Genomic DNA, 21,248 nt, shown 5'->3' on the forward strand with positions numbered 1-21,248 from the left:
AAACAGAGCACATATGAGCTGGCATCTGTAACAAAATAATATAGGCTGCATTCAAAAGTAGCAAGGAGAAGACAAAATAATAAGGCCTGTCAAAGTTAACGCGATAATAACGCGTTAACGCAAATACATTTTAATGGCACTAATTTCGCACGCAAAGCAATAACGCAATTGATTTTTCGGACATTGTAGCATTGTAGCTCAGTTTTAAAGCCAGAGTGAAGATACTGATATCATATGAAACTAGAAAACCTAAAGAATCCATTGGTACCAACCAACATACAGCTTGTCATGAACGAGGTTAAATAACACTCCAGGCTTGTGCTAAATTTTGGCGAGGAAAAGCTGTCATGGCCATTTTCAAAGGGGTCCCTTGACCTCTTACCTCAAAGTATGTGAATGAAAATGGGTTCTATGGGTACCCACGAGTCTCCCCTTTACTGACATGCCCACTTTATAATAATCACATGCAGTTTGGGGCAAGTTATAGTCCAGTCAGCACACTGGCTTGTGTTTGCATGTCATGATTTGAGCATATTTTTTATGCTAAATGCAGTACCTGTGAGGTTTGTGTTGTTAATTGATTTCCAATAATAAATATATAAATACATTTGCATAAAGCAGCATATTTGCCCACTCCCATGTTGATAAGAGTATTAAATTCTTGACAAATCAGACTTTAAGGTACATTTTGAACAGATAAAAAATGTGCGAATAATCATGAACAATCATGCGCTTAATTGCAATTAAATATTTTAATCGATTTACAGCCCTAAAAAAGCCCTATTTTGATAATTAATAGGGGATGTATCTCCTGTCACAGCATTAGGCCTGCATAATCAATAATTAAGCTTTTTTATAATTAAATGTATTTTGGCCATTAAATAATTGCACAAACAATTTGAGATCTAAGAAATATAAGAGCTTTAATTTTCAGACAGAAAGTAGCCAAGTATTTTTCTGTTTTGAGTTGACCCGCTCAGCTGCTATGAGACACTTTGTAACAAGCCTGCGATTGGTGACCGCCTGTCAATGATTTATGAAGGCTGAGACTATTTTTATTGGAAAAGAGCAGTTTAAACCAGCAGGCGGGATAAACTGCACCATTAAAGAAGCTTCACTCCTCAAACATGAATAAAACAAGATATGCATGACATATCTTTATTTCGGGGAGCCATTGTTACTGATTATTACATTGGTACCGTACTGTGATACTGTATGTGTTCATGTACATCATTTGATAATTGTTCGGTGCCAACAGAAAACAAGGAATGAATCCACCATTATAACAGTTCAGGTTTTGATGCAATGCTTTGGAGAGCCTATACAATTTACATTTTAATCACAATTACATTCACTTGCAATTTATGTTTACCTGATAATAAGTCAGCTATACATTCAATCACAGTGGTTAGAAAATCAAACGTTGAATTCCCACCATTGCGCCCTGTATGAGGGATCCTCAATGAAGCCCAGGTTTTTAAATAGCCTGTAGGAGACTTCGTTCTCCTCCTCTATGAAGCAGAACACTGGGTAGCCCTCAGCGTGGAGCCTCTTGGCCAAGGTGCTGGCCAGGACTTTGGCGTAGCCTCTCCCTCTGTGCTCTGGCAGAGTGTACAATAAGCCCATAGCACAGGAATCATACACCAGAACCCAGGACACCGGCTGGCCCTGGTCGTCAGTGATGCAGCAGGATGGGAAGTTGCTGATGAGGTTATTAATGATCATGAAACCCTGCTTGTTCCCTCCGAACTTCCAGGTTTTATTCACCAAGTCAACGTGGGAAAGGTTAAGAGTAGAAATCCTCGATTCAAGCTCACTGTGTAGAGAAACACATTATGATGACCTTTTACTTGAGTGGAGAAACAATTCTATTAAACGTTTCACTTTTAAGCGAAGTTATGTACACATGTCCTTATGAAGCACATTTTAATGATCTGGCTATACCTGTCAACTGCTGGTGGGAGCAGATGGCTGCTGTCTGGCAAATACAGGAGATGCGTCGAGACATAGCATCGGTTGCTGACTTCTCTGTCAGCAGACACTTCTTTGAGCATGGGGACATGGGAAATGTCACATCCTGTAGGACAAAAATGATTCACATGTTAATACCATTCTGTTATTTTTCTTTGCAAGGGGTCACAAACAAGTAGTGTAGGAAGTATTCACCTCCTTCACTCGGTAAAAATAGCAAAGCCCACATTGCAAAAATACTCTATTACATGTTAAAGTCCTGCATTGAAAATGTTAAAGGAACAGTGTGTAGGATTTGGTGGCATTTGGAGGATTTGCAGATTGCAGCCAACTGAGTATCCCTCCGCTCACTCCTCCCTTGCCAAGACTGCAGTAACGTGAGCCGTCGAGTGTAAAACCATGATAACACCGTTTGCCTCACTCAGAGACCATCCTTACCATGATAACACTACTTTAGGAGCAATGGAAGTCAGACGGCGACAGTTTTGCACTCTGCAGCTCACGTTACCGCAGTTTCACAGAGAACTACGGTGACCTTCAGGTAACGTAAAAACGTGAAAGGCTCTCTCTAGAGCCAGTGTTGGTTTGTCCGTTCTGGGCTACTGTAGAAACATGACGGAGCAACATAGCGGACTCCGTGAAGAGGACCCGCTCCCTATGTAAATATGAAGTATGTAAGTAAGTAAGTAAAAAATCTAATATTGCGATATTATGTTTTATGATACTGTATTGATTCTCCAAAAATTGTAATTAATAGTTTACAGGTTAATCAATACTTTATTTTATTTTCAAAGAGATGTGCCCTCTCAGTGTATATGTCCTCTTAAAGTAGTGCTATGATGTTGGATGTTACAGGGACTGTGATAAATGCAAATGCAGATCTCACTGTCCTGATTGCATGAACAAAGATTTTATACATATGGTGGTGTGTTCTTTCCTAAAATAAGATTTTAAAAATCACAATATATTGCCTTACTTACAGTATCACAAGGCCTAACCCCTGTATCGTGATACATATCATAACGCCAGATTCTTGCCAATACACAGCCCTAATATGAAGGGCTCATTCTAAGCTAATTAAAACACAACGATTCTTCGTTTCAGGTGATTATACACTAATAAAAAAATAGTTATATTCCATTTCTGCAAATAGATCCCCCTCAATGTTACACACTTCCTTTACAAAAAAAGTATGTAACTATTAAGTAAATGTACTTAGTATCTAAGTATCAAAAGTAAAAGTACTCATGCAGAAAAATGGTCCTGTGAGTATCAAACTTTTATATTTTAGGCTGTTATGAAGATTATTATCAGTGATGCATTAAGTAGCCTACTGTATTTAAAGGGACTGGTTGTAAGAATCAGAAATGCTTGTTAACAGCGACACCTGTGGCCGTTAAGTCAATGAAAGTCAGCGTCGTGCTCGTGTTTGTGCTCGCTCTAAATAGACATGAACGAACATCGCTCAAAACAGTGAGGAGACACACGTCAGCTAAAACCACAATATCACTCTATATTTCACCTGCTTGGCAGTAATGTTAGCTGACCAGACGAAGGTCTCTCCATGAATCACTGCTACTAGTGTTGGCTTTTCCTGCTTCAGCCTCCCGACCGCGGCCGGAGCGAGACACTGGCACCCGGTCGGAGACGATAACATTTCTCGCTGCGGAGCCCCGTCACCTCACAAGATACGGGAAACCTCTGTTGGTCTGGAGGAGCTGCAACAGTTATTTCTGCACAAACGTCCACTGTACATTCACTAGATATTCTCAGAGCTACGAAGTCTCCTGCAGTGTGTAGTGAGCGCGCATGCATGTTTAGAGGTGGAGCAAGCTGTGAGTGAAGGCAGGCAGAGGAGCAGAGGAACAGAGGAACAGAGTACAACAGAGACTCCGAACTTGCAGACCAAAGCTACGGTCTCTCCTGCGTCCTCCGACCGCGGCCAACACTGTTTAGCAAGACGGGCTTCACTAGATATAACTTTGCGGTTTTGGTGCTTCCATGTAGTTTATGTTGGAGTCTCATCTGAACAGCGTTGCCACGCAAGCGCGTGTACGCAAGCTTTATACGTGTAAGAAGTTACATACAGTCCCTTTAAGTTCAATTTAGGTAATTATACTTAACTGATTTACATTTCATGCCACTTTATACTTCAACTCCACTACAATTCAGAGGTAAATATTGTACCTTTTATTTCACTACATTTATATTAATTGACAGCTGTAGGCTTATAGTTTATAAATGTGATTTTACTCAGGAAACATACAGTATGACCAGCTTATAAAATATGCATTATTATGAAGCTTCCTAACAGTAAATGATCCAACTACTTGAACTCCACCGCAACCATTTCAGAGTGAAATAAAAGTTAAACATTAAGTGAATGTTCTTACTAGTAGCCTATTTACTCTAGGCTACACCACTGTTAGATGCAGCAGTGTCTAAACTCACCTCCAATAAGAAAATAAACGCTCCAGTCAATTGCATTCTCCTCTGTCAGTATTTTCTTTAAAACCTCTTCATCCGTGCTGTAGTAAGTCACCTTTTTCACGAAGTCCAGGGCGTGCTTGTTCTGTGAAGTAAAATGTATTAATCATGTGGACAAAAAGCATGATGTTTAGGTTACAATGTGTCTAGTTCTCCTATGGGATGTGAACTCACCTTGGGGTCAGGTCTGCAAATGATAACCTTAAAGTCAGGCCATGTATCAACGATGACCTCCTTTGTGGTTGGTTTCTTCCTGTTAATCCCATATAGGAAACCGTAAACCTAAAAACAGAAAATGTTTAGACTATATTTAGGCCTATGAGCTGACATATTGAGGAATGTATTTTAAACAGCTTGCAGCTTGTCTACCTTAAAACTCTTGGGTAAGTGTTTAAGCAGAACTCCTTCAGCAATCTGTAGTTCTTCTGAGTTCAGGACCTTCATGTTTGAGGAGTGAAGCTTCTTTAAATGTCACAGAAATACTTTCATTATTTCCGGTAATGAACAGAATCAACATCCAATCAATAACAACTTTCGTTATGTACAGTATTTTATTTCCAGCGCACTTTAAAGCTACCTGCAAATCCAACCAATGAGTACTTCCTGTCCAGATTTCAAAGTAAAGGGTGTGATTAAAGGCAACAGTAGTTTAATATTTGGACTTAGTACTTCTTATACTACTTGCACAATTAATATGAAGTACTTTTACTGTGTACTTTTTCAGTAATCCAATGTCAAAGTCCCCTCTAGAGAACAAGAATAAGACTTTTTTTTCCAAAAGTACACAGTAAAAGTACTTCATAATAATTGTGCAAGTAGTATAAGAAGTACTATGTTAAAATATACCAGATTCATAATTATGATTCATATTGAGGAATGCATTTTAAACAGCTTGCAGCTTGTTTACCTTAAAACTCTTGGGTAAGTGTTTAAGCAGAACTCCTTCAGCGATCTGTAGTTCTTCTGAGTTCAGGACCTTCATGTTTGAGGAGTGAAGCTTCTTTAATGGTGCAGTTTATCCTGCCTGCTGGTTTAAACTGCTCTGTTCCAATAAAAATAGTCTCAGCCTTCATAAATCATTGTCAGGCGGTCACCAATCGCAGGCCTGGTTACAAAGTGTCTCATAGCAGCTGAGCGGGTCAACTCAAAACAGACAAATACCTTGCTGCATTCTGTCTGAAAATTAAAACTCTTATATTTCTTAGATCCCAAATTGTTTGTGCAATTATTTAATGGCCAAAATACATTTTAATTACAAAAAAAAATTGTATTATTGATTATGTAGGCCTAATGCTGTGACAGTAGAAATATCCCCTATTAATTATGAAAATAAAATCCGTAGCATAAAATGAAAATACTCAAATAACTAGAACCTCAAGACTGTACTTGAGTACAGTGCTTGAGTAGATGTGCTTTCCACCACTGTCGTACAGTGTATTTGAGGCTCATATTTGTCAAACAGGTAAATACTCGTCATAAACCCATTTTCAGATTTGTGAAACTTTTTTTTGTCATAATATAAAAAGGGCAATATCAAATTGTTTCTCAAGACCATCATAGCCTATAAATCCATGTCTAAAAACAATGTACTTTACCTAAACTAGTCTAAGCTGGACCCTAAAGAGTGTTTTAGCTTTTTTATAGTTATGGAAACAGATAAAAAATACATTAAAAACTGCAGTCCTTAAACCTGGACTAAAAGGACACTGGGAACCTGCTGAAGATTTGACAGTAATGTGAAATAGATTTAAAACATGAAAAAAACAAGGTATGCATGACATATCTTTATTTTGGGGAGCCATTGTTACTGATTATTACATTGGTACTGTACTGTGATACTGTATGTGTTCATGTACATAATTTGAAAATTGTTCGGTGCCGACAGAAAACAAGGAATGAATCCATCATTATAACAGTTCAGGTTTTGATACAATGCTTTGGAGAGCCTATACAATTTACATTTTAATCACAATTACATTCACTTGCAATTTATGTTTACCTGATAATAAGTCAGCTATACATTCAATCACAGTGGTTAGAAAATCAAACGTTGAATTCCCACCATTGCGCCCTGTATGAGGGATCCTCAATGAAGCCCAGGTTTTTAAATAGCCTGTAAGAGACTTCGTTCTCCTCCTCTATGAAGCAGTACACTGGGTAGCCCTCAGCGTGGAGCCTTTTGGCCAAGGTGCTGACCAGGACTTTGGCGTAGCCTCTCCCTCTGTGCTCTGGTAGAGTGTACAATAAGCCAATGGCGCAGTAATCATACACCAGAACCCAGGACACCGGCTGGCCCTGGTCGTCAGTGATGCAGCAGGATGGGAAGTTGCTGATGAGGTTATTAATGATCATGAAACCCTGCTTGTTCCCTCCGAACTTCCAGGTTTTATTCACCAAGTCAACGTGGGAAAGGTTAAGAGTGGAAATCCTCGATTCAAGCTCACTGTGTAGAGAAAAACAGAGTGGAGACACAATACTATTAAACATTTCACTTTTAAGCAAAGTTATGTACACATGTCCTTATAAAGCACATTTTAATGATCTGGCTATACCTGTCAACTGCTGGTGGGAGCAGATGGCTGCTGTCTGGCAAATACAGGAGATGCGTCGAGACATAGCATCAGTTGTTGACTTCTCTGTCAGCAGACACTTCTTTGAGCATGGGGACATGGGAAATGTCACATCCTGTAGGACAAAAATGATTCACATGTTAATACCATTCTGTTATTTTTCTTTGCAAACCAGTAGTGGAGGAAGTATTCACCTCCTTTACTCGGTTAAAATAGCAAAGCCCACACTGCAAAAATACTCTATTACATGTTAAAGTCCTGAATTGAAAATATTAAAGGAACAGTGTGTAGGATTTGGTGGCATTTGGAGGATTTGCATATTGCAGCCAACTGAGTATCCCTCCGCTCACTCCTCCCTTGCCAAGACTGTGGTAACGTGAGCCGTCGAGTGTAAAACCATGATAACACCGTTCGCCTCACTCAGAGACCATCCTTACCATGATAACACTACTTTAGGAGCAATGGATTCCCATTATACCCATTCTACCGTATTTAAAGGGACCGTAAGAATCAGAAATGCTTGTTAACAGCGACACCTGTGGCCGTTAAGTCAATGAAAGTCAACGTCGGGCTCGCGCTTGCTCGCTCTAAATAGACATGAACGGTGAGGCGACACACGTCAGCTAAACCCAAAATATCACTCTATATTTCACCTGCTTGGCAGTAATGTTAGCTGACCAGACGAAGGTCTCTCCATGAATCAATGCTGATCCTAGTGCTGGCTTTTCCTGCTTCAGCCTCCCTCCCGGTGTCCTGAGACACTGGCACCCGGTCGGAGACGATAACGTTTCTCATTGCGGAGCCCCGTCACGTCACAAGACACGGGAAACCTCTGTTGGTCTGGAGGAGCTGCAGCATTTATTTCTGCACAAACGTCCACTGTACATTCACTAGATATTCTCAGAGCTATGAAGTCTTCTGCAGTGTGTAGTGTGCGCGCATGCATGTAAGAGTGGAGCGAAATAGCGAGAACGCGTGCGGTGTGTGAGTGAGGCAAGCAGGCAGAGGAGCATGGAGCAGAGACTCCGGCCCTGGAGGCCAAAGCTACGGTCTCTCCCGCGTCCTCCGACCGCGGTCAACACTGTTTAGCAAGACGGGCTTCACTAGATATAACTTTGCGGTTTTGGTGCTTCCATGTAGTTTGTGTTGGAGTCTCGTCTGAACAGCGTAGCCACGCAAGCGCGCGTACGCAAGCTTTATACATGTAAGAAGATACAAACAGTCCCTTTAAAGGGACTGTTTGAGCGATGCTCGTTCAGGTGTATTTAGAGCAAGCAAGCGAGAGCTCGACGCTGACTTTCGTTGATTTCACGGCCACAGGTGTCGCTGTTAATAAGCAATTCTGAAAGTTACAAATAGTCCCTTTAAAGTTCAATTTGAGGTAATTATACTTAACTGATTTACATTTCATGCCACTTTATACTTCAACTCCACTACAATTCAGAGGTAAATATTGTACCTTTTATTTCACTACATTTATATTAATTGACAGCTGTAGGCTTATAGTTTATAAATGCGATTTTACTCAGGAAACATACAGTATGACCAGCTTATAAAATATGCATTATTATGAAGCTTCCTAACAGTAAATGATCCAACTACTTGAACTCCACCTCGACCATTTCAGAGTGAAATGAAAGTTAAACATTAAGTGAATGTTCTTACTAGTAGCCTATTTACTCTAGGCTACACCACTGTTAGATGCAGCAGTGTCTGCAGAGGTCTAAACTCACCTCCAATAACAAAATAAGTGCTCCAGTCAATTGCATTCTCCTCTGTCAGTATTTTCTTTAAAACCTCTTCATCCGTGCTGTAGTAAGTCACCTTTTTCATGAAGTCCAGGGCGCGCTTGTTCTGTGAAGTAAAATGTATTAATCATGTGGACAAAAAGCATGATGTTTAGGTTACAACGTGTCTAGTTCTCCTATGGGATGTTATCTCACCTTGGGGTCAGGTTTGCAAATGATAACCTTAAAGTCAGGCCATGTATCAACGATGACCTCCTTTGTGGTTGGTTTCTTCCTGTTAATCCCATATAGGAAACCGTATACCTAAAAACAGAAAATGTTTAGACTATATTTAGGCCTATGAGCTGACATATGGAGGAATGCATTTTAAACAGCTTGCAGCTTGTCCACCTTAAAACTCTTGGGTAAGTGTTTAAGCAGAACTCCTTCAGCAATCTGTAGTTCTTCTGAGTTCAGGACCTTCATGTTTGAGGAGTGAAGCTTCTTTAAATGTCACAGAAATACTTTAATTATTCCCGGTAATGAGCAGAATCAACATCGAATCAATAACAACTTGCGTATGTACAGTATTTTATTTCCAGCGCACTTTAAAGCTACCTGCAAATCCAACCAAGGAATACTTCCTGTTCGGATTTCAAAGTAAAGGGTGTGATTAAAGGCAACAGTAGTTTAATATTTGGACTTAATACTTCTTATACTACTTGCTCAAATACTGTGAAGTACTTTTACTGTGTACTTTTTCAGTAATCCAATGTCAAAGTCCCCTCTACAGAACAATAATAAGACTTTTTGTCTCACTTTGAAGTTGGATAAAACACATTTCTTCCATAAGTAGTTTATGAGTCTGATATATTTTAACACAGTACTTCTTATACTACTTGTACAATTAATATGAAGTACTTTTACTGTGTACTTTTTCAGTAATCCAATGTCAAAGTCCCTTCCAAAGACCAATGATATGCATTTTCGTCTCACTTTGATGTGGGATAAAAATACATTCTTCAATAAGTAGTTTATTAATCTAATATTTTTGGACAAAGTACTTTGTAGACTACTAGCACAATCACCATGATGTACTTTTACTGTGTACTTTTTCAGTAATCCAATGTCAAAGTCCCCTCTAGAGAACAAGAATAAGACTTTTTGTCTAACTTTGAAATCGGATAAAACACATTTCTTCCATAAGTAGTTTATGAATCTGGTATATTTTAACATAGTACTTCTTATACTACTTGCACAATTATTATGAAGTACTTTTACTGTGTACTTTTCGAAAAAAAAGTCTTATTCTTGTTCTCTAGAGGGGACTTTGACATTGGATTACTGAAAAAGTACACAGTAAAAGTACTTCATATTAATTGTGCAAGTAGTATAAGAAGTACTAAGTCCAAATATTAAACTACTGTTGCCTTTAATCACACCCTTTACTTTGAAATCTGGACAGGAAGTACTCATTGGTTGGATTTGCAGGTAGCTTTAATGTGCGCTGGAAATAAAATACTGTACATAACGAAAGTTGTTATTGATTCGATGTCGATTCTGTTCATTACCGGAAATAATGAAAGTATTTCTGTGACATTTAAAGAAGCTTCACTCCTCAAACATGAAGGTCCTGAACTCAGAAGAACTACAGATTGCTGAAGGAGTTCTGCTTAAACACTTACCCAAGAGTTTTAAGGTAGACAAGCTGCAAGCTGTTTAAAATGCATTCCTCCATATGTCAGCTCATAGGCCTAAATATAGTCTAAACATTTTCTGTTTTTAGGTTTACGGTTTCCTATATGGGATTAACAGGAAGAAACCAACCACAAAGGAGGTCATCGTTGATACATGGCCTGACTTTAAGGTCATCATTTGCAGACCTGACCCCAAGGTGAGTTCACATCCCACAGGAGAATTAGACACATTGTAACCTAAACATCATGCTTTTTGTCCACATGATTGCTACACGTTTACTTCACAGAACAAGCACGCCCTGGACTTCATGAAAAAGGTGGCTTACTACAGCACGGATGAAGAGATTTTAAGGAAAATACTGACAGAGGAGAATGCAATTGACTGGAGCACTTATTTTCTTATTGGAGGTGAGTTTAGACCTCTGCAGACACTGCTGCATCTAACAGTGGTGTAGCCTAGTGTAAATAGGCTACTAGTAAGAACATTCACTTAATGTTTAACTTTCATTTCACTCTGAATTGGTCGAGGTGGAGTTCAAGTAGTTGTATCATATACTGTTAGGAAGCTTCATAATAATGCATATTTTATAAGCTGGTCATACTGTATGTTTCCTGAGTAAAATCGCATTTGTAAACTATAAGCCTACAGCTGTCAATTAATCTAAATGTAGTGAAATAAAAGGTACGATATTTACTTCTGAATTGTAGTGGAGTTGAAGTATAAAGTGGCATGAAATGTAAATTAGTTAAAGGGACTATTTGTAACTTTCAGAATTGCTTGTTAACAGCGACACCTGTGGCCGTTATGTCAACGAAAGTCAGCGTTGGGCTCGCGCTTGCTCGCTCTAAACAGACATGAACGAGCATTGCTCAACACAGTGAGGCGACACAGTTCAGCTAAAACCACAATATCACTCTATATTTCACCTGCTTGGCAGTAATGTTAGCTGACCAGACGAAGGTCTCTCCTTGAATCAATGCTGATCCTAGTGTTGGCTTTTCCTGCCTCACCCTCCGGGGCAGAAGCAGGAAGAGAAACGTTATCGTCTCCGACCGCGGCCGGAGGGAGACACCGGCACACGGTCGGAGACGATAACGTTTCTCGCTGCGGAGCCCCGTCACTTCACAAGACACGGGAAACCTCTGTTGGTCTGGAGGAGCTGCAGCATTTCTGCACAAACGTCCACTGTACATTCACTAGATATTCTCAGAGCTAAACTAACTCTTCTGCAGTGTGTAGTGTGCGCGCATGCACGTCTAGAGGTGGAGCGAGAACGAGCGCGGTGTGTGAGTGAAGGTAAGCAGGCAGAGGAGCAGAGGCGCAGAGTACAGCAGTGACTCCGGCCCTGGAGACCAAAGCTACGGTCTCCCCCGCATTCTCCGACCGCCGCCAGCACTGTTTTGCAAGACGGGCTTCACTAGATAGAACTTTATGGTTTTAGTGCTTCCGTGTAGTTTGTGTTGGAGTCTGATGGTACCTGTCCACAGGGAGTCTGAACAGCGTAGCCACTAGCGAGCGGGCATATGTGAGCGCGCATGGGAAACCGACCCGTTAGATTTATACGTGTAAAAAGTTACAAACAGTCCCTTTAAGTATAATTACCTAAAATTGAACTTAAATACAGTAGGCTACTTAATGCATCACTGATAATAATCTTCACAACAGCCTAATATATAAAAGTTTGATACTCACAGGACCATTTTTCTGCATGAGTACTTTTACTTCTGATACTTAAGATACTAAGTACATTTAGCTAATAGTTACATACTTTTTGTTAAAGGAATAGTGTGTAACATTGAGGGGGATCTATTTGCAGAAATGGAATATAATATTGATAACTGTGTTTTCATTAGTGTATAATCACCTGAAACGAAGAATCGTTGTGTTTTAGTTAGCTTAGAATGAGCCCTTCATATTAGGGCTGTGTATTGGCAAGAATCTGGCGTTACGATATCTATCACGATACAGGGGTTAGGCCTTGTGATACTGTAGGTAAGATATGTATTGCGATTTTGTAAAAAAATCGTATTCTTATCTTATTTTAGGAAAGAACACAACCCCATATGCATAAAATCTTTTTTTATTCAATCAGGACAGTGAGATCTGCATTTGCATTTATCACAGTCCCTGTAACATCCAACATCATAGCACTACTTTAAGAGGACAAATACACTGAGAGGGCACATCTCTTTGAAAATAAAATAAAGTATTGATTAACCCATAAACTATTAATTAAAACATTTTGAGTATTGATACAGTATCATAAAACATAATATTGCGATATTAGATTTTTTCGCTATTTTCTTACACCCCTACTTCATATCTACATAGGGAGTGGGTCCTCTTCACGGAGTCCGCCATGTTGCTCCACCATGTTTCTAGAGTAGCCCAGAACGAACAAACCAAACACTGGCTCTAGAGAGAGCCTTTCACGCTTTTACGTTACCTGAAGGCTACGTAGTTCTCTGTGAAACTGCGGTAACGTGAGCTGCAGAGTGCAAACCTGACGGCATCTGACTTCCATAAAAGGGAGGAGTGAGCAGAGGGGTCCTCAGTTGGTTGCATCTGCAACCACACCACTAGATGCCACCAAATCCTACACACTGTTCCTTTAATATTTTCAATTCAGGACTTTAACATGTAATAGAGTATTTTTGCAGTGTGGGCTTTGCTATTTTAACCGAGTAAAGGAGGTGAATACTTCCTCCACTACTGGTTTGCAACCCCTTGCAAAGAAAAATAACAGAATGGTATTAACATGTGAATCATTTTTGTCCTACAGGATGTGACATTTCCCATGTCCCTATGCTCAAAGAAGTGTCTACTGACAGAGAAGTCAACAACCGATGCTTGACCACGGTGCATCTCCTGTATTTGCCAGACAGCAGCCATCTGCTCCCACCAGCAGTTGACAGGTATAGCCAGATCATTAAAATGTGCTTCATAAGGACATGTGTACATAACTTCGCTTAAAAGTGAAACGTTTAATAGAATTGTTTCTCCACTCAAGTGAAAGGTTATCATAATGTGTTTCTCTACACAGTGAGCTTGAATCGAGGATTTCCACTCTTAACCTTTCCCACGTTGACTTGGTGAATAAAACCTGGAAGTTCGGAGGGAACAAGCAGGGTTACATGATCATTAATAACCTCATCAGCAACTTCCCATCCTGCTGCATCACTGACGACCAGGGCCAGCCGATGTCCTGGATTCTGGTGTATGATTACTGTGCAATGGGCTTAATGTACACTCTACCAGAGCACAGAGGGAGAGGCTACGCCAAAGTCCTGGTCAGCACCTTGGCAAAGAGGCTCCACGCTGAGGGCCACCCAGTGTACTGCTTCATAGAGGAGGAGAACGAGGTCTCCTACAAGCTATTTAAAAACCTGGGCTTCATTGAGGATCCCTCATACAGGGCGCAATGGTGGGAATTGAATGTATAGCTGACTTATTATCAGGTAAACATAAATTGCAAGTGAATGTTATTGTGATTAAAATGTAAATTGTATAGGCTCTCCAAAGCATTGCATCAAAACCTGAACTGTTATAATGGTGGATTCATCCCTTGGTTTCTGTCGGCATCGAACAATTATCAAATGATGTGCATGAACACATACAGTATCACAGTACGGTACCAATGTAATAATCAGTAACAATGGCTCCCCAAAATAAAGATAAATTATGTCATGCATACCTTGTTTTATTCATGTTTTAAATCTATTTTCTCCTTTTCACATTACTGTCAAATCTTCAGCAGGTTCCCAGTGTCCTTTTAGTCCAGGTTCAAGGACTGCAGTTTTTAATGTATTTTTTATCTGTTTCCATAACTATAAAAAGGCTAAAACAGTCTTTAGGGTCCAGCTTTGACTAGTTCAGGTAAAGTACATTGTTTTTAGACATGGATTTATAGGCTATGATGATCTCCAGAAACAATTTGATATTGCCCTTTTTCTATTATGACAAAAAAAAAAGTTTCACAAATCTGAAACTAGGTTTATGACGAGTATTTACCTGTTTGACAAGTATTAGCCTCTAATACACTGGACGACAGTGGTGGAAGGTACATTTACTCAAGCAGTTAGCTTAAGTACAGTCTTGAGGTACTAGTTATTTGAGTAGCTCCATTTTATGCTACGGATTTTATTTTCATAATTAATAGGGGATATTTCTACTGTCACAGCATTAGGCCTACATAATCAATTATACAACTTTTTTTGTTATTAAAATGTATTTTGGCCATTAAATAATTGCACAAACAATTTGGGATCAAAGAAATATAAGAGCTTTAATTTTCAGACAGAAAAGAGCCAGGTATTTTTCTGTTTGAGTTGACCCGCTCAGCTGCTATGAGACACTTTGTAACATGGCCTGCGATTGGTGACCGCCTGTCAATGATTTATGAAGGCTGAGACTATTTTTATTGGAACAGAGCAGTTTAAACCAGCAGGCAGGATAAACTGCACCATTAAAGAAGCTTCACTCCTCAAACATGAAGGTCCTGAACTCAGAAGAACTACAGATTGCTGAAGGAGTTCTGCTTAAACACTTACCCAAGAGTTTTAAGGTAGACAGCTGCAAGCTATTTAAAATACATTCCTCAATATGTCAGCTCATAGGCCTAAATATAGTCTAAACTTTTCATGTTTTTAGGTATACGGTTTCCTATATGGGATTAACAGGAAGAAACCAACCACACTGGAGGTCAGCGTTGATACCTGGCCTGAGTTTAAGGTTATCATTTGCAGACCTGACCCCAAGGTGAGTTCATATCCCATAGGAGAATTGGACACGTTGTAACCTATACATCGTCCTTTTTGTCCACATGATTGCTACATTTAGTCTTTACTTCACAGAACAAGCGCGCCCTGGACTTCATGAAAAAGGTGGCTTACTACAGCACGGATGAAGAGATTTTAAGGAAAATACTGACAGAGGAGAATGCAATTGACTGGAGCACTTATTTTGTTATTGGAGGTGAGACACTGCTGCATCTAACAGTGGTGTAGCCTAGTGTAGATAGGCTATAACAATACAGCTATATAATACAGGCACTTGAACTCCACCTCGACCAACTTACAGTAATATAATTGTTAAACATTAATGCATCACTAATAATAATCTTCACAACAGCCTAATATATAAAAGTTTGATACTCACAGAACTATTTTTCTGCATGAGTACTTTTACTTTTGATACTTAGATGCTAAATATTGCCTCTGATAGAGGCGAACGCCGTTACCATGGTTTTGCACTCTGTGACTCACGTTATTGAAGTCTTAGAAAGGGAGGAGTGAGCGGAGGGGTACTCAGTTGGTTGCATCTGCAACCACACCACTAGATGCCGCCAAATCCTACACACTGTTCCTTTAATATTTTCAATTCAGGACTTTAACATGTAATAGAGTATTTTTGCAGTGTGGGCTTTGCTATTTTAACCGAGTAAAGGAGGTAGATACTTCCTCCACTACTGGTTTGTAACCCCTTGCAAAGAAAAATAACAGAATGGTATTAACATGTGAATCATTTTTGTCCTACAGGATGTGACATTTCCCATGTCCCCATGCTCAAAGAAGTGTCTGCTGACAGAGAAGTCAACAACCGATGCTATGTCTCGACGCATCTCCTGTATTTGCCAGACAGCAGCCATCTGCTCCCACCAGCAGTTGACAGGTATAGCCAGATCATTAAAATGTGCTTTATAAGGACAAAAAAATAAAAATAAATCAATCTTTGGATACGTAAAAAACCCTATACAATCCCCTTTGCTTAAAAGTGAAACGTTTAATAGTATTGTTTCTCCACTCAAGTGAAAGGTCATCATAATGTGTTTCTCTACACAGTGAGCTTGAATCGAGGATTTCCACTCTTAACCTTTCCCACGTTGACTTGGTGAATAAAACCTGGAAGTTCGGAAGGAACAAGCAGGGTTTCATGATCATTAATAACCTCATCAGCAACTTCCCATCCTGCTGCATCACTGACGACCAGGGTCAGCCGGTGTCCTGGGTTCTGGTGTATGATTACTGTGCTATGGGCTTATTGTACACTCTGCCAGAGCACAGAGGGAGAGGCTACGCCAAAGTCCTGGTCAGCACCTTGGCAAAGAGGCTCTTCGCTGAGGGCCACCCAGTGTACTGCTTCATAGAGGAGGAGAACGAGGTCTCCTACAGGCTATTTAAAAACCTGGGCTTCATTGAGGATCCCTCATACAGGGCGCAATGGTGGGAATTCAACGTTTGATTTTCTAACCACTGTGATTGAATGTATAGCTGACTTATTATCAGGTAAACATAAATTGCAAGTGAATGTTATTGTGATTAAAATGTAAATTGTATAGGCTCTCCAAAGCATTGTATCAAAACCTGAACTGTTATAATGGTGGATTCATTCCTTGTTTTCTGTTGTTTTCTGAACAAATATCAAATGATGTACATGAACACATACAGTATCACAGTACGGTACCAATGTAATAATCAGTAACAATGGCTCCCCAAAATAAAGATATGTCATGCATACCTTGTTTTATTCATGTTTTAAATCTATTTTCTCCTTTTCACATTACTGTCAAATCTTCAGCAGGTTCCCAGTGTCCTTTTAGTCCAGGTTTAAGGACTGCAGTTTTTAATGTATTTTTTATCTGTTTCCATAACTATAAAAAGGCTAAAACAGTCTTTAGGGTCCAGCTTTGACTAGTTTAGGTATAGTACATTGTTTTTAGACATAGATTTATAGGCTATGATGATCTCCAGAAACAATTTGATATTGCCCTTTTAATATTATGACAAAAAAAGTTTCACAAATCTGAAACTAGGTTTATGACGAGTATTTACCTGTTTGACAAGTATTAGCTTCTAATACACTGGACGACAGTGGTGGAAGGTACATTTACTCAAGCAGTTAGCTTAAGTACAGTCTTGAGGTACTAGTTATTTGAGTATTTCCATTTTATACTACGGATTTTATTTTAATAATTAATAGGGGATGTATCTAATGTCACAGCATTAGGCCTACATAATCAATAATAAAACTTTTTTGTAATTAAAATGTATTTTGGCCATTAAATAATTGCACAAACAATTTGGGATCAAAGAAATATAAGAGCTTTAATTTTCAGACAGAAAGTAGCAAGGTATTTTTCTGTTTTGAGTTGACCCGCTCAGCTGCTATGAGACACTTTGTAACATTGCCTGCGATTGGTGACCGCCTGTCAATGATTTATGAAGGCTGAGACTATTTTTATTGGAACAGAGCAGTTTAATCCAGCAGGCAGGATAAACTGCACCATTAAAGAAGCTTCACTCCTCAAACATGAAGGTCCTGAACTCAGAAGAACTACAGATCGCTGAAGGAGTTCTGCTTAAACACTTACCCAAGAGTTTTAAGGTAGACAAGCTGCAACTATTTAAAATACATTCCTCAATATGTCAGCTCATAGGCCTAAATATAGTCTAAACTTTTCCTGTTTTTAGGTATACGGTATCCTATATGGGATTAACAGGAAGAAACCAACCACACTGGAGGTCATCGTTGATACATGGCCTGACTTTAAGGTCATCATTTGTAGACCTGACCCCAAGGTGAGTTCACATCCCATAGGAGAATTAGACACGTTGTAACCTAAACATCATGCTTTTTGTCCACATGATTAATACATTTTACTTCACAGAACAAGCGCGCCCTGGACTTCGTGAAAAAGGTGACTTACTACAGCACGGATGAAGAGGTTTTAAAGAAAATACTGACAGAGGAGAATGCAATTGACTGGAGCGTTTTTTTTCTTATTGGAGGTGAGTCTAAATCTCTGCAGACACTGCTGCATCTAACAGTGGTGTAGCCTAGTGTAAATAGGCTATAACAATACAGCTATATAATACAGCCACTTGAACTCCACCTCGACCAACTAACAGTAATATGATAGTTAAACATGAATGCATCATTGATAATAATCTTCATAACAGCCTAATATATAAAAGTTTGATACTCACAGAAATGGAATATAATATTGATAACTGTGTTTTTTATTAGTGTATAATCACCTGAAACGAAGAATCGTTGTGTTTTAGTTAGCTTAGAATGAGCCCTTCATATTAGGGCTGTGTATTGGCAAAAATCTGGCGTTACGATATCTATCACGATACAGGGGTTAGGCCTTGTGATACTGTAAGTAAGGCAATATATTGTGATTTTTTAAATCTTATTTTAGGAAAGAACACACCACCATATGTATAAAATCTTTGTTCATGCAATCAGGACAGTGAGATCTGCATTTGCATTTATCACAGTCCTTGTAACATCCAACATCATAGCACTACTTTAAGAGGACAAATACACTGAGAGGGCACATCTCTTTGAAAATAAAATAAAGTATTGATTAACCCATAAACTATTAATTAAAAATCAATACGGTGTTTTTGAGAATTGATACAGTATCACAAAACATAATATTGCAATATTAGATTTTTTCAATATTTTCTTACACCCATACTTCATATCTAAAGTCTGCCATGTTGCTCCGTCATGTTTCTACAGTAGCCCAGAACGGACAAATCAAACACTGGCTCTAGAGAGAGCCTTTCACGTTTTTACATTACCTGAAGGCCACCGTAATTCTCCAACACGTTTATGAAACTGCGGTAACGTGAGCTGCAGAGTGCAAAACTGTCGCCGTCTGACTTCCGTTGCTCCTAAAGTAGTGTTATCATGGTAAGGATGGTCTCTGAGTGAGGCGAACGGCGTTATCATGGTTTTACACTCGACGGCTCACGTTACCACAGTCTTGGCAAGGGAGGAGTGAGCGGAGGGATACTCAGTTGGTTGCAATCTGCAAATCCTCCAAATCCCACCAAATCCTACACACTGTTCCTTTAATATTTTCAATTCAGGACTTTAACATGTAATAGAGTATTTTTGCAGTGTGGGCTTTGCTATTTTTACCGAGTAAAGAAGTTGAATACTTCCTCCACTACTGGTTTGCAACCCCTTGCAAAGAAAAATAACAGAATGGTATTAACATGTAAATCATTTTTGTCCTACAGGATATGACATTTCCCATGTCCCCATGCTCAAAGAAGTGTCTGCTGGCATAGAAGTCAACAACCAAGGCCACGTCCCAGTGCATCTCCTGTATTTGCCAGACAGCAGCCATCTACTCCCACCAGCAGTTGACAGGTATAGCCAGATCATTAAAATGTGCTTCATAAGGACATGTGTACATAACTTTTAATAGTATTGTTTCTCCACTCAAGTGAAAGGTCATCATAATGTGTTTCTCTACACAGTGAGCTTGAATCGAGGATTTCCACTCTTGACCTTTCCCACGTTGACTTGGTGAATAAAACCTGGAAGTTCGGAGGGAACAAGCAGGGTTACATGAACATTAAAAACCTCATCAGCAACTTCCCATCCTGCTGCATCACTGACGACCAGGGCCAGCCGGTGTCCTGGGTTCTGGTGTATGATTACTGTGCTTTGGGCTTATTGTACACTCTGCCAGAGCACAGAGGGAGAGGCTACGCCAAAGTCCTGGTCAGCACCTTGGCAAAGAGGCTCTTCGCTGAGGGCCACCCAGTGTTCTGCTTCATAGAGGAGGAGAACGAGGTCTCTTACAGGCTATTTAAAAACCTGGGCTTCATTGAGGATCCCTCATACAGGGCGCAATGGTGTGAGTTCAACTTTTGATTTTCTAACCACTGTGATTGAATGTGTAGCTGACTTATTATCAGGTAAACATAAATTGCAAGTGAATGTAATTGTGATTAAAATGTAAATTGTATAGGCTCTCCAAAGCATTGTATCAAAACCTGAACTGTTATAATGGTGGATTCATTCCTTGTTTTCTGTCGGCACCGAACAATTATCAAATGATGTACATGAACACATACAGTATCACAGTACAGTACCAATGTAATGATCAGTAACAATGGCTCCCCAAAATAAAGATATGTCATGCATACCTTGTTTTACTCATGTTTTAAATCTATTTTCTCCTTTTCACATTATTGTCAAATCTTCAGCAGGTTCCCAGTGTCCTTTTAGTCCAGGTTTAAGGACTGCAGTTTTTAATGTATTTTTTATGTTTCCATAACTATAAAAAAGCTAAAACAGTCTTTAGGGTCCAGCTTTGACTAGTTTAGGTATAGTACATTGTTTTTAGACATGGATTTATAGGCTATGATGGTCTCCAGAAACAATTTGATATTGCCATTTTTATATTTTGACAAAGATGAAAACCAAGTTTAAAAATCTGAAACTGGGTTTATGACAAGTATTTGACCTGTTTGACAAGTATTAGCCTCTAATACACTGGTCAACAGTGGTTGAAAGTACATTTACTCAAGAACTGTACTCAAGTACAATCTTGAGGTACTTGTACTTTACTTGAGTGTTGCCATTTTATGCTAATTTATACTTCTATTAATTTTGGAGGCCAATATTGTATTTTTTACTACATTCATTTGATAGCTCCAGTTACTAGTTACTTTGCGGATTCAGATTGTTTAACACAGAATATAAAGCAACTAAAAATTATAATTATTATAGAGTAAACTACCCAGCAGTAAGCCTATATGCAGTAATTAAAAATATCCCCACCTTGACCAGCTACAACATTGAATTTATATACACATTAATGCATCACTAATTATAATTCAGTAATATGATATATATGAATCTGAAATTGGCTATCCTGCATAATGTTTTTACGTATATTTGTTTTGACGCAACTAGAGTACAATTTTGAATACAGGACTTTTACTTGTAACAAAGTATTTTTACACTGTAGTATTGTTATTTTCAC

The 21,248-nt window shown here is 39.1% G+C and overlaps 3 protein-coding genes across 12 annotated transcripts; 2 read left to right on the plus strand and 1 right to left on the minus strand.

Moving 5' to 3' along the window:
- Positions 1-1,333: 1,333 nt before the first annotated feature.
- LOC119495653 (glycine N-acyltransferase-like protein 3) lies at positions 1,334-9,437 on the minus strand. Of its 7 annotated transcripts, none has more exons than XM_037782370.1 (7): positions 9,167-9,437; positions 5,366-5,458; positions 4,828-4,896; positions 4,633-4,740; positions 4,423-4,543; positions 1,945-2,077; positions 1,334-1,816 (listed from the first exon to the last, which is right to left on the minus strand). In XM_037782370.1, exons 1-7 carry the CDS (start codon positions 9,239-9,241, stop codon positions 1,417-1,419), a joined length of 999 nt encoding a protein of 332 aa, XP_037638298.1. In that variant the 5' UTR covers positions 9,242-9,437; the 3' UTR covers positions 1,334-1,416. The 7 variants fall into 7 exon arrangements, with proteins under 7 accessions (XP_037638298.1, XP_037638297.1, XP_037638300.1 ...); XM_037782369.1 differs by having other exon boundaries at positions 4,828-4,920; positions 5,366-5,434; positions 9,167-9,432; XM_037782372.1 differs by having other exon boundaries at positions 4,828-4,920; positions 5,366-5,410; positions 9,212-9,420.
- A 528-nt stretch (positions 9,438-9,965) lies between these two features.
- LOC119495661 (glycine N-acyltransferase-like protein 3) lies at positions 9,966-14,144 on the plus strand. The gene is made up of 5 exons (XM_037782389.1): positions 9,966-10,454; positions 10,542-10,649; positions 10,740-10,860; positions 13,236-13,368; positions 13,497-14,144. Exons 1-5 carry the CDS (start codon positions 10,380-10,382, stop codon positions 13,894-13,896), a joined length of 837 nt encoding a protein of 278 aa, XP_037638317.1. The 5' UTR covers positions 9,966-10,379; the 3' UTR covers positions 13,897-14,144.
- A 714-nt stretch (positions 14,145-14,858) lies between these two features.
- Positions 14,859-20,405, plus strand: LOC119495656 (glycine N-acyltransferase-like protein 3). 4 transcript variants are annotated; one of them, XM_037782380.1, is made up of 6 exons: positions 14,887-15,017; positions 17,744-17,836; positions 17,923-18,030; positions 18,120-18,240; positions 19,489-19,621; positions 19,732-20,405. In XM_037782380.1, the coding sequence occupies exons 1-6, from the start codon at positions 14,943-14,945 to the stop codon at positions 20,129-20,131; spliced, it is 930 nt and encodes a 309-aa protein (XP_037638308.1). In that variant the 5' UTR covers positions 14,887-14,942; the 3' UTR covers positions 20,132-20,405. The 4 variants fall into 4 exon arrangements, 3 of the variants coding, with proteins under 3 accessions (XP_037638311.1, XP_037638308.1, XP_037638309.1); XM_037782381.1 differs by having other exon boundaries at positions 14,889-15,017; positions 17,768-17,836; XR_005208528.1 differs by lacking the exon at positions 14,887-15,017 and having other exon boundaries at positions 19,732-20,188; positions 20,250-20,405.
- Positions 20,406-21,248: the final 843 nt, after the last annotated feature.

Source organism: Sebastes umbrosus, chromosome 10 (genome assembly GCF_015220745.1).
Source record: "Sebastes umbrosus isolate fSebUmb1 chromosome 10, fSebUmb1.pri, whole genome shotgun sequence".
Taxonomy (NCBI): domain Eukaryota; kingdom Metazoa; phylum Chordata; class Actinopteri; order Perciformes; family Sebastidae; genus Sebastes; species Sebastes umbrosus.

Excerpts from the sequence above, each read along its gene's own strand:
- LOC119495653 (XM_037782368.1), bottom strand. The coding sequence starts at position 9,241 with ATGAAGGTCCTGAACTCAGAAGAACTACAGATTGCTGAAGGAGTTCTG. Across the intron at positions 4,921-5,365 it reads ACTTACCCAAGAGTTTTAAG|AAGCTTCACTCCTCAAACAT; the intron begins GTAAACAAGCTG and ends TGACATTTAAAG. Across the intron at positions 1,817-1,944 it reads CTCCCACCAGCAGTTGACAG|TGAGCTTGAATCGAGGATTT; the intron begins GTATAGCCAGAT and ends TTCTCTACACAG.
- LOC119495661 (XM_037782389.1), top strand. The coding sequence starts at position 10,380 with ATGAAGGTCCTGAACTCAGAAGAACTACAGATTGCTGAAGGAGTTCTG. Across the intron at positions 10,455-10,541 it reads ACTTACCCAAGAGTTTTAAG|GTTTACGGTTTCCTATATGG; the intron begins GTAGACAAGCTG and ends TTCTGTTTTTAG. Across the intron at positions 10,861-13,235 it reads CACTTATTTTCTTATTGGAG|GATGTGACATTTCCCATGTC; the intron begins GTGAGTTTAGAC and ends TTTGTCCTACAG.
- LOC119495656 (XM_037782380.1), top strand. The coding sequence starts at position 14,943 with ATGAAGGTCCTGAACTCAGAAGAACTACAGATTGCTGAAGGAGTTCTG. Across the intron at positions 17,837-17,922 it reads ACTTACCCAAGAGTTTTAAG|GTATACGGTATCCTATATGG; the intron begins GTAGACAAGCTG and ends TCCTGTTTTTAG. Across the intron at positions 18,031-18,119 it reads TTTGTAGACCTGACCCCAAG|AACAAGCGCGCCCTGGACTT; the intron begins GTGAGTTCACAT and ends TTTACTTCACAG.